The sequence below is a fragment of the Budorcas taxicolor genome, chromosome 3 (assembly GCF_023091745.1).
Source record: "Budorcas taxicolor isolate Tak-1 chromosome 3, Takin1.1, whole genome shotgun sequence".
Taxonomy (NCBI): Eukaryota; Metazoa; Chordata; class Mammalia; order Artiodactyla; family Bovidae; genus Budorcas; species Budorcas taxicolor.
Window position 1 is genome coordinate 115,997,456 of NC_068912.1, and position 15,368 is coordinate 116,012,823.

Here is a 15,368-nt window from a genome sequence, read left to right on the forward strand (position 1 = left end):
TGATCTCCTCTAGGGTGGACTGGTTTGTGCCCTCTGCTGCAGCCTTTGTTCCTCGTGGGCACAGTCTGTGGCTGTTACTCATTTTATTCCCGCCCAGAGTCAATGATATGCTAGTGTCCTAAATGGTCAGAATCTTGGGCTTCAGACACAATGTACTGCGCCAGCCTGCCAATCTCTGCGTGTGCTGGGCAGTTTTTGCATCGTCGGAACATAGGGCTTGCCAAATGTAGAAAGCTACAAGGCTCCTTCCAAAGAAGAAATCTTAGCTACCAGATTTGGGCAGAGACAAAACAGCCCACTCTGATCTACTCATGTGCCATCTGGTTTGGGGAAGTTTCTGTTATTCTGCGTGCTAAGTGCCAAGTCACTTCAGTCATGCCCGACTCTTTGCAACCCTATGGACGGTAGCCCACCAGGCTCCTCTGTCCATGGGATTCTCCAGGCAAGGATACTGAAATGAGTTGCCATGCCCTCCTCCAGGGGATCTTCCCAACCCAGGGATCAAACCTGCGTCTCTTACATCTCCTGCATTGGCAGGAAGTTTCTTTTTTTTTTTTTTTTTTTTTTAAATATTTATTCATTTATTTGGCGCAGCAGGTCTTAGTTGCAGCATGTGGGATCTAGTTCCCTGACCAGGGACCGAACCTGGGCCCCCTGCATTGGGAGCTGAGTCTTAACCACAGGACCAGCAGGGAAGTCCCTGGCAGGAAGTTTCTTAAAGACTAGCGCCACCTGGGAAGCCCTCTGTTATCCTACCTAATATGTATTAATATTTGCGACCTGGTCAATATTATTGGCCTCATCTTCTTATTAATACAGCACCAGACTGATTCCCAAATTCAAAGTGCAGACAACCTGAATGTCTCAAGTTCTTTCTTCAAATGACTGCAGTGCCAGCCCTCACCTACCTCTGGTTAGAGACATGAGTGAGTTGATAGCATCTAGTGTTCAGGCAGAGGAAGTTAGAGGTTAACCCCAGCCTTGGAATCTACATAAAATATGTATGTAACACAGTCATTAGTCATTAGCAGCAGGTTAGCAAAATTCTGAAACAGCGGGAAAGAGAAATATTCTCTTTTCAGTGGCAGTTACAGAAGTCATCTCACACTTTTCAAAAAAAAATTCGTAAGACAAATCCTCACAATTAAGTATAGAGTTGATCCATATTTTTATCAAAAATGTTTATTTGTTGAAAGGGTGTACAGGTACGAAACAGGTGCCCACAGCAGCCCGTGATGCAGTTTTAAATAAATGTATTCCGAGCACCTCTTGCCTCCGCAAGTCCAGTATCAAATCACGTTTGAATTGGTCTGTTTGGTTTTGTACTAATTGTATCTGTTGTTTTAAACACATGGGCTTCCTGGGTGGCACTAGTGGTAAAGAACCCACCTGCCAGTTTGAGAGACTTGGGCTCAATCCCTGGGTGGGGAAGATCTCCTGGAGGAGGGCATGGCAGCCCACACCAGTCTTCTTGCCTGGAAAATCCCATGGACAGAGGAGCCTGGCAGGCTGCTGTCCTTAGGTTTGCAAAAAAGTCAGACATGACTGAAGTGACTTAGCACACACGCGTGCAAACACGTAGCGTCTTTCCGCTGTTTCCGCAGGGCCTAAAACAGTGCTTCTCACAAAGTAGGTCCTGGGTAGTTACTTGCAGGCTGGCATCTATCTGAGTGGGGAGGCCTTGTCACCCGTGGTCCCCAGTGATGGCCAGTTGCCCTTCTCCAGCTCCTGGGCTTTCTGTGCAAAACCACTGAGAAGAGATTATCAACAGAGCCCACCCTTGAAACCACCCCCTGTGCCCTTCCTCCTGTGGGCCGAGTGGCTCAAGGCAGGAGGGAGTCCTGCTTACTATCCTCCAATCCCTTGACTGGGGCGATTGTTAGGGCCCAGGTGTGCGGAAAGGAATGGAGTTTCTGAGACGTTTGGGGCCTCCCTTTCAAGCGGCCAGACGTTTGAAGCACCTGATACCATCACTTACTGGCCTGCCACCCACAATCAACAAAGGCTTGGGAACCACAATCAAGCCTCCTGTCCCACGGCTTCAGAGACAGTAGGGAGATGATATAGAACAAGAAGTTTTTCAAGTATCATTTTAAATGTTGAGAAGATATTATTTCTGTGACTTTGCAAATTATCATTTGATTTCATCCAAAAAAAAAAAAAAAGCCAACGTTGAGTTCAAACATAATGTTACATGTGATGATGCCCAAGGGAAATTAAGATCTTTTTAAAAAGAAGGTACAATTTATCATCTTCATAGGGTAATCATTTATTTTCCAAAGGGCTCAAAACTGAAAGGATATTTAATACAGATTTTTCAGCCGGTATTTAAATAATATTTAAATCCTCTAGGTCATAAATATACAATGATAGGGATACTGCATTTTTTGTTTCTTCCGGCAGAGACTTTCCTTAAACGTGTAGGGTTTTCTTGTGCTACAGTTTGTGTCTTGGCAATTCTTTTTTTTTTTTTTTTTGGAAGACTTTTTACTGAGCACCTATATTTGGTGTTTGGTGCCTCCTGGCTGCTAGACACACATAAAGAAGTTAAATCTCAGGGGGACGCCACCACGGAAGGGAGACATCCCCCAGAATCAGATCACAGCACTTCGAAGGTGGTGGTAGGGGTGCAATGTTGTGTGGGAGCTGGGAAGAGGAACAGGGAGGATGTCATGGAAAGGGTCGTCTGGCCCTGGGCTCCCAGCCCCTCTCTAATAGTCATCAGAACTTTGCTTCCTTAAATTTATAATCTTCTTTCAGTTCAGTTCAGTCATTCAGTCATGTCTGATTCTTCGCGACTCCGTGAACTGCAGCACGCCAGGCCTCCCTGTCCATTGCCAACTCCCGGAGTTTACTCAGACTCATGTCCATTGATTTGGGGATGCCATCCAAATAATCTTCTTTGGGGATCAGCTTCCCTGGCTTAGACGGTAAAGCATCTGCCTGCAATGCAGGAGACCCGGGTTCGATCCCTGGGTTGGGAAGATCACCTGGAGAAGGAAATGGCAACCCACTCCAGTACTCTTGCCTGGAAAATTCCATAGACAGAGGAGCCTTGTAGGCTACAGTCCATGGGGTCGCAAGGAGCCAGACACGACTGAGCAACTTCACTTCACTTCTTCACTTCCAATGTATGTTTTTGGTGTTGCAGTTCTGTGTTAAGAGTCTTCGGTTTCCACTTATTGGGGGATGATTTTTTTCTTTAATCGAGGCATAGTTGATGTCCAGTATTACGTTCGATTTAGGTGTACGATGTAGTGACGCACACTTTTTGAAGGTTATATTCCATGTATAGTTTTATAAACTACTGGCTGTGTCCCCTGCGCTGCACAGAATGTCCTCGTCACTCATTCTGTGCACAGTGGCTTGTGCCTCTTACTCCCCAGCCCTGTCTTGCAGCCTCCCCTCTTCCCTGTCCCCGCTGGTAACCACGAGTTTGTTCTCAGTATCTGTGAGTTGGTTTCTTTTTCTCATTAGTTTCGCTAGTTAGTTTTTTAGATTCCACATATAAGTGACACCAGTGTTTGCTTTTCTCTGACTTGCTTCACTAAGTACCCTCCAGGTTCCTCCGTGCTGTGGCAGGTGGCACCTTTTCACTCTATCTGGCTGAGTGGTATTCTATTGTGTCTATAGCTGTCTAGCTAGCTAGCTCGGTAGATAAGTGGATATCTCGCATCTTCTTCGCCCGTTCAGCTGTTGATGGACACTCATGTTGCTCCCGTATCTTGACAACTGCAAATAATGCTACTGTGAACATTGGGAAGCATGTATCTTTTCAAATTAGTGGGGTTTTTTTTTTTTTTTTCAAATAAATACCTAGGAATAGAATTGCTGGCTCATATGGTTGTTCTATTTTTAGTTTTTTGAGACACCTCCATACTGTTCTCTATAGTGGCTGCACCGATTTACATTCCCACCAACAGTGAACAAGATTCCCTTTTCTCCACATCCCCGCCAACTCTTGGTATTTGTGAATGATTACTGTTTAAAAAACAAAAACAAAAACCTTGCTTGCCCTTTGTGGCCACATTTAACTGGTTTTGAGGATTAGGGCTAAGAGCAGGCCAGGGACCCTCCACGCCCACCCAGATTGCCTGCCCGCTCAGCATGCTCACCCTCTGTGTTCTGTGTGTGTGTGTCTGTGTCCGGTGCGTTTATTGATACCATCTCCTCACTGGAATGCAAGCTCTCCAGGACAGGAGCTGTGTTTCCTTTGGCTGGCACACCTCTAGACGAGAGCCTGACTGGGGCGAGCGGGTCTGTCTGTCCATCCGCTTACCTGGCAGGTGGTCGGCACCCCCCTGAGCACAGAGTCCAGGCACCGGGTGGCACTGTGCCCTCCTCCTGCACTGCCAAGCAGTGTGAGAGGGAGAGTCGAGTCAGGCTGGCCCGTGCTGCCAACCTGCACACCTGGAGGGTGGAGTTGCTGTCGACCAAGGCCGAGAAGGGGCAGGTTGGGATGTGGCTGGCCAGGGCTGGGTACCCAGGGTGCCATTTCGCCCATTGTGGTGGAGATACTGAGACCCAAAGGAGATGAAGTACCCAGTCACACAGCCAGGTGGGAGTTGGAGCTGCTTTTCTGACCCCGCAGCCGGGCTAGTTTCTTCTCGTGGAACTCATGCTGTGGTTCTCTCCTTGTCCCATCTCCCTTCCTTTTCAGCCACTTGATGTCAGCCGTTCTGAGGACCGTGAACTTCTTCATGCAGAATAAGAGCTGAAATGGGAGTCAGCCAGCAAGTGGTACCTCTCACACTCTGCCGTAGTCGGCGGAAAGTACAGAACTCATTTTGTTGGGCCCTTCCCTTGTAAACTGCCCTCATGCAATAATTAGGAATATTAAAAAATATATGAAAAGTATTGATTTATGGTAAAAAAAAAAATTCGCAGTCCATCTAAGCAGTAGGGAAATAGTTAAGCATGCTTAAGCACACTCTGCTGTTTATTTACTTTTTTGACAGTGTGATCCTAGAGCAATGGAAGGGTCTATCACAACCAAATTACCTCCTGTTTTCGTCTGGGCTTCTGTGTATTAGGTTTTCTTAGAGCTGGGAGCACCATTGCTCTACTTTTTCAAACCACATGATGTCAGTAGATGAAGAGCAGGGATGTGCCGTGAAGCAGCAGGCCTTGTCTTCGTGTATTTCTACGTCTTGCTCAGAATGAACGAGCTGAACACATTCAGGACCCTGGACAGAGCCCTCCAGGGATGGGTGGAACTTTAGCCTGCCTTCCCGCCTCCGTCAGGACCGTTTCTTGTGCAGGAGTTGGGAATTTGATTCCAAATGACTTTTCATAGAAACAGCTAAGTTTCTAAAGATGGGAAATTTTTGTTATCAAAGAAGGATCGTGCATCTAATTAACTTCTCTATTTAGCTGAGTTTTCTTCTAGACGTCTCAGCCTTTCCCCAGCCTGCTAGGCCTGTGGAGCCTCCCACGTGTAAGAGAATCTCTTTGTCATTTAGCAACCATCAGCGCCCAACTTGAGAAATGGGTTGTGGCTGATTATGTAAAAAGAGATGAGGCTGCCAAGAGGCGGGAGTCTCTTGAAATGATTTCATTTCCACCTAACAGCACCTTTTTGCATTTTTCGGGAGCACGCTGGGTTAATTTAGACTTGTGCAGCTTAATTCAGCTAAAAATCAACTAGAGAACAATTTAATATTTGACCCTTAGATATAAAATCTTGGCCTGCATTCCCCCAGAGTGGGCAATGGTATCAGGACATATGAGCATCCGGCAGGAGGAAAAACTAGAGGACCTCAGGAGATGCTTACAGAGCCTGCTGTCGTGGGCAGGAAGGACAGGTGACAAGGCGGTGAAGAGTGCAGGGCAGGAGGTCGGAGGGGAGAGGAGTGTGTCTCAGAGAGGGAGAAGACATGAGGAAGCTTGAGAAGAGCAAGGCTCCCCCCACGGGCATGCGCTGTCCTCCATAGGACAAGGGGGACGTGGGGCGGGTCCTTCAGAGGAGTAGTCATCACAGGGTCCACCCTCTGTCTGAGACGTAGAACCGGGTCCTGGCGCGTGGCTGGAGACCCAGGCAGCCACGTAAGTCCCCACGCTCGATGGTGTGGCCTGAGGCTTGTGACCCGCTTGGCTTAGGTTCCTGAGTGTCCGCGGGCCCCGTGGACCACCTGCTCTGACCCCGAGCCTGCAGACAGTCTAGCCTGCCCCACCACCTTCCTTTGTCTCGCTCATTCTGTGGCTTTGAGCACTGAATACAGCGTGGTTGTTCAGTCACTCGGTCATATCCAACCCTTTTGTGACCCCACAGACTGTAGCCCGCCGGGCTCCTCTGTCCATGGGATTTCCCAGGCAAGAATGCTGCAGCAGGTTGCCATTTCCTTTGCCAGGGGATCTTCCTGACCCAGGGATTGAACCCATGCCTACACTGGCAGGCAGGTTCTTTACCACTGAGCCACCACGAAGCCCATTTAATACAATGACCCCCCCCCCACCCGCCGCTGCCTTTTTTTTTTCTTTTGCTTGAAAATAGCTTTATTGAGATTAACACTCAGAGCACATATAATTCACCCGTTTATCATTGACACTTCAGTACTTTTAGTATATTCACGGATAGGGGCAACCGTCGCACAGGCCTAGAACATTTTCATTGCCTCGGAACGAAACCCCATACCCTAATTAGCGATCAGAATTTCTGGGGGATTTTGAAGGCTGTTCTGGAAACATATGTCAGTAAGGAAGGGCTTCCAGTAAATGAAGACCCACCCGACCCGTCTGGCTTCCTCGCCCGAGACCTCGGGGCGGAACGGAAGTCAGCCCGGGTAGGACACCCTTCTGCCCGTCTTCTGCCTTCTCGCCGGCCCCTCCTATTGTCTTCCTTTCCTCCCACTTCTGTGAGTCTGTCGGACGCTGTGTTGCCGCTTCCTTTTCCCCAGCACCTGTCATCTTCCCGGGCCCCCCACCGTGTCCCCGCTGCCCCTTCTTCTGACACCGTGTACCCTCTGTGTGCGCGCCGCCAGCCGCAAAGGGAGCCGGACAATGTGCCGGGCTCTGAAACATCTTCAGAGATGGGGATTCAAGTAAACCTCCTCCTGTTGAAAGCTCCCGTCAAAAGGACTGTGAGAAGGGGCGAGGTTTTGAACTTCACTTCACACTCAACCTTTTAACAGAGGCCTGGGATGTTGTGATTTCCTTGGATGGCAGAGGTGGCCTGGTTCTTTATTTACCGGCCCACACGTCTCTCTGAGCTCCAGGGAGAGCAGAGCCCTTCGTGAAGGTCCAAATTGGCTTTATGCCATCGGCTTTTGTCTTGAAGGAAATGGGTTTTAATGGACCGGCTCCTGTGATGGCTTCATCTTGAGTGTTTGAAAGGTCTCAGCTCTCCAGTGATCTCCCCCACCACCACCACCCGTCCCCGACAAATAGCCATGTCTTTGATCATTTTTGAATTCTCGTAATACCAAAACACGAAGGTTTTTTTAGTTCTGTGTGGTTCCTAATCCTGTCAAATGAGCAAGGTAGGGTCTCTTTGAGAGTGAGAAAGAACAGCTAATATGCATTCACGGTCCTTTCCCTTTCTAATTTTCTAATAGGCGTCCAGGCTTCTGTTCTGTAGTTTTATTCGCTCGTGGCCTTTGGCTGTGCTGGGCCGCCACTGCTGCATGGGCTTTCCTCTGGTTGCAGCGAGGGGCTGCTTCGTAACTGTGCTGCTTGGGCTCACTGCAGCGGCTCCTCTCGTGGAACTCGCGCTTCGGTGGCTGCACCCAGTGGGCTCAGCCGTCGTGTCCCCCGGGCTCTGGAGCCCTGCTGCTGTGACTCCCCCTCAGCTCAGCGCGTGCAGTCTTTCTGGAGCAGGGATTGAACCCGTGTCTCCTTGCACTGGCAGACAGATTCTTTACGGCAGAGCCACCACAGATTCTTTACGCCCTCCAGGCTTGTGAGCATGCCTTTTAAAGCATTCCCCATTGTTCCATCACTCGGTCATGTCCGACTCTTCGCAACCCTGTGGCCTGTAGCCTGCCAGGCTGCTCTATCCGCTGGATTTTTCCAGGCAAGAATAAATACCATAGCGGGTAGCCATTTCCTTCTCCGGGGGATCTTCCCCTATCTAGGGATGGAACCCGCGTCTCCTGTATTGGCAGATGGAGTCTTTATCGCTAAGCCACTGAGGAAGCCCTCTTTCTTCAACACGTAGGAAATTAACAGTCAGCCTGCCCTCAGAACCATCAGCAGCACCCCCCAGACAGCGTGCATGGGGCGGGGCGGGGGAGTCCTGCAGGGAATTCTTGGTGTCCCCTCTGCAGGTCAGACCCGGTAAGGAGGAGTGGTGGGAAGCATCCCTCCAGAGCCCCTGGCTCCCTGAAATAGGCTCTGGGTGGTGAGGAGCACACGTCCACTGGAGGAGCACGGGCCGTAGTAACACCGGTTTTGTTGCAGTGCTAACAGTCATCGGGACGCTCAGCTCCCACGCAGCGCGGTGCAGAAGGACTCCCCCCGCCTGGCACACGCACTGGGAGACCCCTTGGGAGAAGCAGGGCCTTGGGAGTCGGGGGCACGGAGCCCGGTCTATTTGAATAGCAGCCGGGGATGTCAAAAACCCATCCTCACACCTGGCACCGACGGCCATCACCGAGGCACGCTCCCCGCAACAGTTCATCGAAAATGGCCCAGCTAATGATCGGCTGGGCAGATAATCGGAGGAGAGTTAATTGTAAGGTTCGATATGGCATCTTGTCAGCAGAGATAAGTTGTCACGTTTTCCACTTGAGCTGAAACTAAATGATTGTAAAATAAGTTATGAGTGTCCTTGGGCCTGTCTGCCGGAATGATGGCTAAGAATACATTCCTGGCCCATCAGTCTCAAGCAGGCTGCTTGATATTTATGCGGACGGAATGTTATTTTATTCCCCCTCTAGTCATGCTTGTCAGCTCTCCGAGTGAAAAGTGAAGCTGCTTCTTTGACTCATACTTCACGTACCGAAGCTCGAGAGCCTGCAGATTGTTATCATTATTGCTCATATTATGTATTTTTTGGGGTGTGGGTTGAACATTGATGCCCGATTGGGAAGAACTAATGGCCAGCATTGAGTGCACGGGATGGCAGAGGACCGGCCCATCCCGGCTCAGCGCCATGTCTCGGGAACTCCAGGTCCCTCCATCAAAGCCGGGTGAGAGGGGGCGTAATGAGGCGCTCCCCTTTCTAATTTGCTGTGGCTTTCTTTTCTTCCCATCTCCCCTCTTCTGCCCTCTGCCTCACCCCCTCTCGCATTTAAGGGCATCGACAGGGCCATCTGTCCGGTGTCCACTAATTGACACAAAACAAGATGCGTTATTTGTTCTCAGGAGGAGCGGACTGTGTTCTGCGGGTGCATTTTCAGGGTCTGGGGCTGGGCCGTCAGAGGCTTTTCAGGTTGAGGGATACTTTGTCAGACAAGAGGAGTCATCGGAGATGGAAAAGCGCAGCACAGAAGCCCAGTGTGTTTTGATGGGTCGTATTTTAAACCAGGGCACTGTTTAAACACCTCCTCTTGAAAGGGAGTTCTCAGGATCTAGGAGCCAGGCATTCAGATACCAGCACCCAGACATGGAACCCAGGTCACTAGAAACCAGATCATCCTTGATGTGGCACCCAGCCTGGAGAACGGTCAGGGCTGCCGGGGACCCTCTCTGCTCCAGGCCTCCCTGACCATGACCTGGCCTGCCCCTGCTCGGCCTCTGTCACAGCTCGCCACCCCAGCCCCATCCTCGGAGCCACAGACGCCGGCCCTTCGCGTAGTGGGTGCTCCTGCTGCTGCAGTCAGCCTGCCTGGCCCTGACACACAGTTCCTGGCAGGACCCTTCATTCCTGGGGAGCTGCCTGGCTTTGCCCAGCTGTCCACCGTGGAGCTGTGCCTGCCCCCACGGACCCCAGCCTGGAGCACCTGGTTTTCCCAGGGACTTCTGTGCCCGACTCCCGCTTAGCCCACCCCCTGTGGACGCCTGGCCACATCATGATTATCTGTCCTTCCTCCAGCGAGAGACTTGGGATCACATGTGCAGGGCTTGGGCCAGCATTGAGCACTGACCGGGCGGGGAGAAGAGATGAGGCTCCAGGGTTGCCTGCAGTCTCTAGACTTTGGCAATGGCGCTCACGGCTGGGCCTTGGTCCTGTGAGCAGCAAGCCAGACGGTAGATGGGAAATGCTTCTCGGTTTCCGAGCAACGAGTACACATCACTTCCTTTATTCTTGCCCCTCCTTGTCTGAGACGGGATTGCTGGGGCTCACAAACAGCTGGTCCTGCTTTCTGGTTTCGTCATTGTGATCATTGTTCCTATTGCTAGCTGACAGCCCTGAGTTATTCTGAAAGCTCACCTCCCGCCTCCCTCCCTTCCTGCGGGGCCCAGATCAGGACCCGTGTTTTTCCGTTCTGCCCTTCACCGTCCCCACGCCAAACCCCCTCCTGGCCCTTTCCCTGGCTCCGTGGTTCCTTTGTCTCTGTCACTCACGCTCTGGGTCCTGGTGGCTCCTCCTGGAGCCACATTCGTGTTCCTCAAGGGAGGCCACGGAGCCCCCTTGTCTCGGTGACTGTGGATGTATGGATGGCTCCCCACCTTACTTCTCTCTGCGTGTAGGTGGTGCTTCTGTTTACATAGGATTCAAAGTGAGTGAAGACGCTCAGTCGTGTCCGACTCTTTGCGACCCTAGGGACTGTAGCCCACCAGTCTCTTCTATCCATGGAATTTTCTAGGCAAGAGTACTGGAGTGGGTTGCCATTTCCTTCTCCAGGGAATCTTGGTGTTTCTGCCATAGATCTGATTCCCCCTCTTCAAACTCCTATTTCCCAGGAGATATAGTCTTTCCTGGAGGTATCAAGCAAGAGGCCAGACAGGCATCCTCTCAGTCATTAGAAGTCACTCCATGGGGACAGGGGTTTTCACTCTCTAGTCCAGACATGTATGGATGTTGGACCATAAAGAAGGTTGAGTGCCAAAGAATTGATGCTTTCGAACTTGGTGCCAAGGGACAGAGGGAAGTAATAAAACACATGTCCTGCTGCAGCAGAGGGCAGCGGTCTTAGCCTGCACCCCCCATCCGCCTCCATGACTAGAGGGTGGGGATGCTCACTGGGACCAGTCTCCCCATGGCCTGTCACCCAGCCTGGCACACAGTGGGTTCTTAACACTTCAGAGTCAGAGAGGATACGGTCAGAGCATGAAGATTTTTGAAACCTGGGCAGAAAATATTTGAAATGACAAATATATTCATCGTAAGGCTTGAGCACTGACTAACATGTAAAAGGATTGCTTTAGGATCAGCTAGTGACCCTGGGGTCCCTGGACACCTCAGCAGTGTCAGGCAGCTTCCAAACTGTCTGAAATTGTTCACAAGTATTAACTAGACTGGGGACTTCCCGGGTGGCTCAGTGGTAAAGAATCCACCTGCCAATTCAAGAGATGAGGCCTCAATCCCTGGGTCAGGAAGATCCCATGGAGAAGGAAATGGCAACCCACTCCAGTGTTCTTGCCTGGGAAATCCCACAGACACAGGAGCCTGGTGGGCTTCAGGCCATGAGGTTGCAAAGAGTCGGACACGACTTAGCGACTAAACATTAACTAGACTAACCTTTTTTTTTCCCTTTGATGTCTATGTACAGTCTTACGTACAGTGGGGTATTTTATTTACAGTGGGATCTAGTATTTTCAAAATGTACGTGTATTAGAAGTGCTATTTTTAAAAGATTCGTATTTAGAAGACTGGGACCACTGAAAAGGTGAAAAGCTAGTGAGAGAGGAGCCCTCCTGCAGTTAGCCATACTCCCTGGACCTGGAGGGGAGCGGGTTCTATAGGGCAGGAGCCAGACCCAGGGTGAGTATGCCTTTGGTGGAGAGCAGGCAGCAAGTTGGGGAGAAGATGAAGAAATGACCATGTGGAGAGAGTCAACCTAGAGTTCCAGTCTCCTGGAGGCAGGTTCTCCTGCAGGAAGGAGCTATGGGTTGACTCTTACACCCCTCCCAGGACAGGCTCCCAGCGGCCTTGGCTCCGCAGGGGATGGGAAGAAGGTTGACCCTCCTGACCGTGCAGGGATGGGAAAGGCGCTGCTGGTCTTAGGACATCAGGAAGTTGCTTCCTAGGGCATTCCTCGAGCTGGCTGTAGAGCTTAAAAGATACTAAGCTTTTTTTTTTTTTTTTTTAATATTTCTTAATACATGCTAAAATGTTCCAGGGGTTCAGAAAATAAAAGTATTTTAAATTCAGATTTCCAGTATCTCTTTATAAAAATGTTGCTTATTCATTTTTGGCTGTGCTGGGTCTTCGTTGCTGCAGAGGCTTTTCTCTAGTTGTGACGAGCGGGGACTCGGCTCTGGTCGCCAGGCGTGGGCTCCTCACTGCAGTGGCTTCAGTTGTTGTGAAGCACAAGCGCTCTGCCCACGGGCTTCAGCAGCTGTGGCTCCGGGCTCTGGAGCACAGGCTCATCGGTTACGGCCCACGGGCTTCAGCAGCTGTGGCCCCGGGCTCTGGAGCACAGGCTCATCGGTTACGGCCCACAGGTTTCGTTGTCCCGCGGCAGGTAGGGTCTCCCCAGATCAGGAATAGAGCCCGTCTCTCCTGCCTTGGCAGGAGGATTCTTTACCACTGAGGCACCAGGGAGACCCTCAAGTATCTTTGTATTCAAAATCAGGTCATCCTTCTGTTCAAAACCCTGCAGCAGCTCCCCAGAGTAAACGCCGGGTCCTAGGCAGTGTCTGAGCCCCTTCCTCTCTGCTGACACCCTGTCTGAGTCTCCCGTCCTCACCGGCCCTGGCCACTCTCCCCTCTGTGGTTCTGGGACACCACCAGCATGCACACCTGGTCTTAGGGCCAGGTTCTGGTGATTTCCTCCTCCCTGAGGTATGCATGTGAGTTCTCATGTCTTCACCATCTTTAATCATTGGCCCACGGGTTGCCTTCTCATCAAGACCCTCTCTGTACCCCCCCACCCCCTCACCACCTCTATAATGTCCACTCTCCATGGGCTCCTTTCCCCTTTCACCACCTTGTAACGAAGTCTAGGCTGTGACCCCACGGCTGTCCCAATGCCACTCAGACAGGGACCTTTGTTATTCTCAGCAGTGCATCCCAGACATCTAGAAAAGTGACTCAAAAGAACAGTAAGTGCTCAAAAGAACATTCGTTGGATGAATGAATATTTATTTATTCATTGCACAGAAGGTTCTGTCTTTTGAGCTAACAAAGATGCTGTGTCATGAAATGATGAATTCTTAGAAGCTTGGAGGTATCTGGATGGTGTTCCTTCATCCCTTTTCTCAGTGAACTTGTTTATTCTGCTGAATTGCATGTTCATTTCAGGTCTTTTAAGGGAGTTGTGTTCTTCTCTCTGATAAAATAAAGTTAGTCATTGTTAGTTGAGAGTTTCACTTCCAGTACACTGGTTTTAACATTTTGTTAAGTAGGTTCAGTGAATCTAAAATTGCCAGGTCTACTGTGGACTTCTAAGCACTGTTGCTGGACATTGGTGAGACAGGGAGGTGGTGTGCAGCATCTCACAAGTAATCAACTGGCGTTTGGTCCTACAAAGTCTTGAGGGAAGGAGACAGAGAATCAGACATACCTGTATCTTGCGTGTGAGCGCACACACGGCTCAACCCCATTTACGATGACACTCTGCTACGTATTCCTGAGCATGTCTTTCATTCCTAATAGATCAAATTATTTGTGAGAAGAGAAAAATAAACAAGTAACCCCCCCCCACTTTCCTTTTCCAGAACTCCAAACATGCAAAATAGAGAACTTTATAAATCAGATAAAGACAAATGTGATATGATATCACTCATATGTGGAATCTTTAAAAAAAAAGGGGGGGGGGGCGGTTCAACCAAACTTATCTACAAGATAGAAATGGAATCTCAGATGTAGAAAACAAACTTATGGCAACCGGGGGGAAGGAGAACGGGTTGGGGCTCACATATACACGTGACTGTATATAAAATAGTAACTAAGAACCCACTGTGTCGCACAGGAAACTCTACTCAACAGACTGTAGTGACCTATATGGGAAAAGAATCTTAAAAAAGAGTGGGCATATGGATATGCGTCACTGATGCACTTTCCTGTACACCTGGAACTAAAGCAATGTTTCAAATCAACTCGACTCCAATAAAAAAAATTTTAAAGTAATAAAGTTGGAGAAGCACTGGTCTTTAAAAAAAAAAGGAGGACTTTCAATTCTCCTGAGCAAAAAGAAGATGCCAAAAGGGGCTCCTGCTTTGGAATGGCAGGTGGCGTGTTCAGGCACGGGGCGCCCTGACCTCTGAGCCCCTGGTTCGGAGACTGTTTCCAGGGCTTGGTAACTGGAAGAACGTTGCTGTGGTCCTTGGCAGAGTCTGGTTTCTCCGTGCTGACCTCTGCGCTCTTTTCCTTTTCCGGTCCGGCGGCAGACACGGGGCTGGGTGACCCCCTGTGCTCGAGCCCCAGCATTTCCAGCACCGCCAGCCCCAAGCTCGACCCGCCCCCCTCCCCTCACGCCAACAGAAAGAGGCATCGGAGGAAGAAGAGCACGAGCAACTTCAAGGCTGACGGCCTCTCCGGCACCGCTGACGGTAAGGCCCCACCCCACCCCAACTTCCGAAGACTGTCGGGGGCAGAGGTCACGCTCCTGAAAAGTAATTCTCACTCCTCCCATTTGTCGCATTGTTTATCCTCCGAACCAGAAACGCTCGGGGATGCAGGTCACTGCGTGTGCTTTCTGTTTACAAGGCGGTGCTAGGGGCCCTCTCTCTGCCCACTGATCCTCCAGACTGCCCAACCACATCAGCTCTTACCTCCTGACGGCTGCCGCTGGGTCCATGGTGACACTGGTGGCCCAGCCCCCCATTCACCCGGGCAGGTGGTTTGGTCTTGCCCGACCTTGGCAAGCTGGGTTCGTGTGTCCTCTCCAGCCAAGATGTGCCCCGTTGTCTTCCTCCAAAAAAGACCAGCCTGCTGATGTAGGAGTCTCCCCTGATCCCAGCTAGACTCAACTCGAGTTAAGACAGCCACTCCGATCCTGGCTTTCAGCTTCTTCTGATGATAACCGCCTCCTCTATTAATGCCCATCACTCTTGTTGTTTCGTGAGCTGCATTAGTATTTCCATGGGCACCGTCTTGTCTTGATTCTCCTCTGACTTGTTGAAGTCAGGTTTTTTGCTCAGGGCTGGGCCCACGTGATCTTTCAGAAGTGGCTCCTTCTGATGGAGTTACGTTTTTTTAATTCCTTGGTGTGCGAGTGGAGGTGAACATGCACACACAGGCACACGGGCATGGTGGGAGGTGAGATTAATACACTGTAATAAGCAAGTTAAAGAGATCCTTCCAAGGAAAGTTCAAATGTGAGAACATTGTTGTGTAACATGAATAATGATTGGTGAGACCAGTGAGAGTAGATGAATCT

At 50.3% G+C, this 15,368-nt stretch overlaps 1 protein-coding gene across 2 annotated transcripts in view; it reads left to right on the forward strand.

Moving 5' to 3' along the window:
* Nucleotides 1-15,368, forward strand: part of AGAP1 (ArfGAP with GTPase domain, ankyrin repeat and PH domain 1) — a 568,353-nt gene that overhangs the window by 432,967 nt on the left and 120,018 nt on the right. For both annotated transcript variants that reach the window (XM_052638291.1, XM_052638292.1), the window contains one exon: nucleotides 14,377-14,538. In XM_052638291.1, coding sequence (XP_052494251.1) covers nucleotides 14,377-14,538 — 162 coding nt within the window. The remainder of the gene's footprint in view (nucleotides 1-14,376; nucleotides 14,539-15,368) is intronic.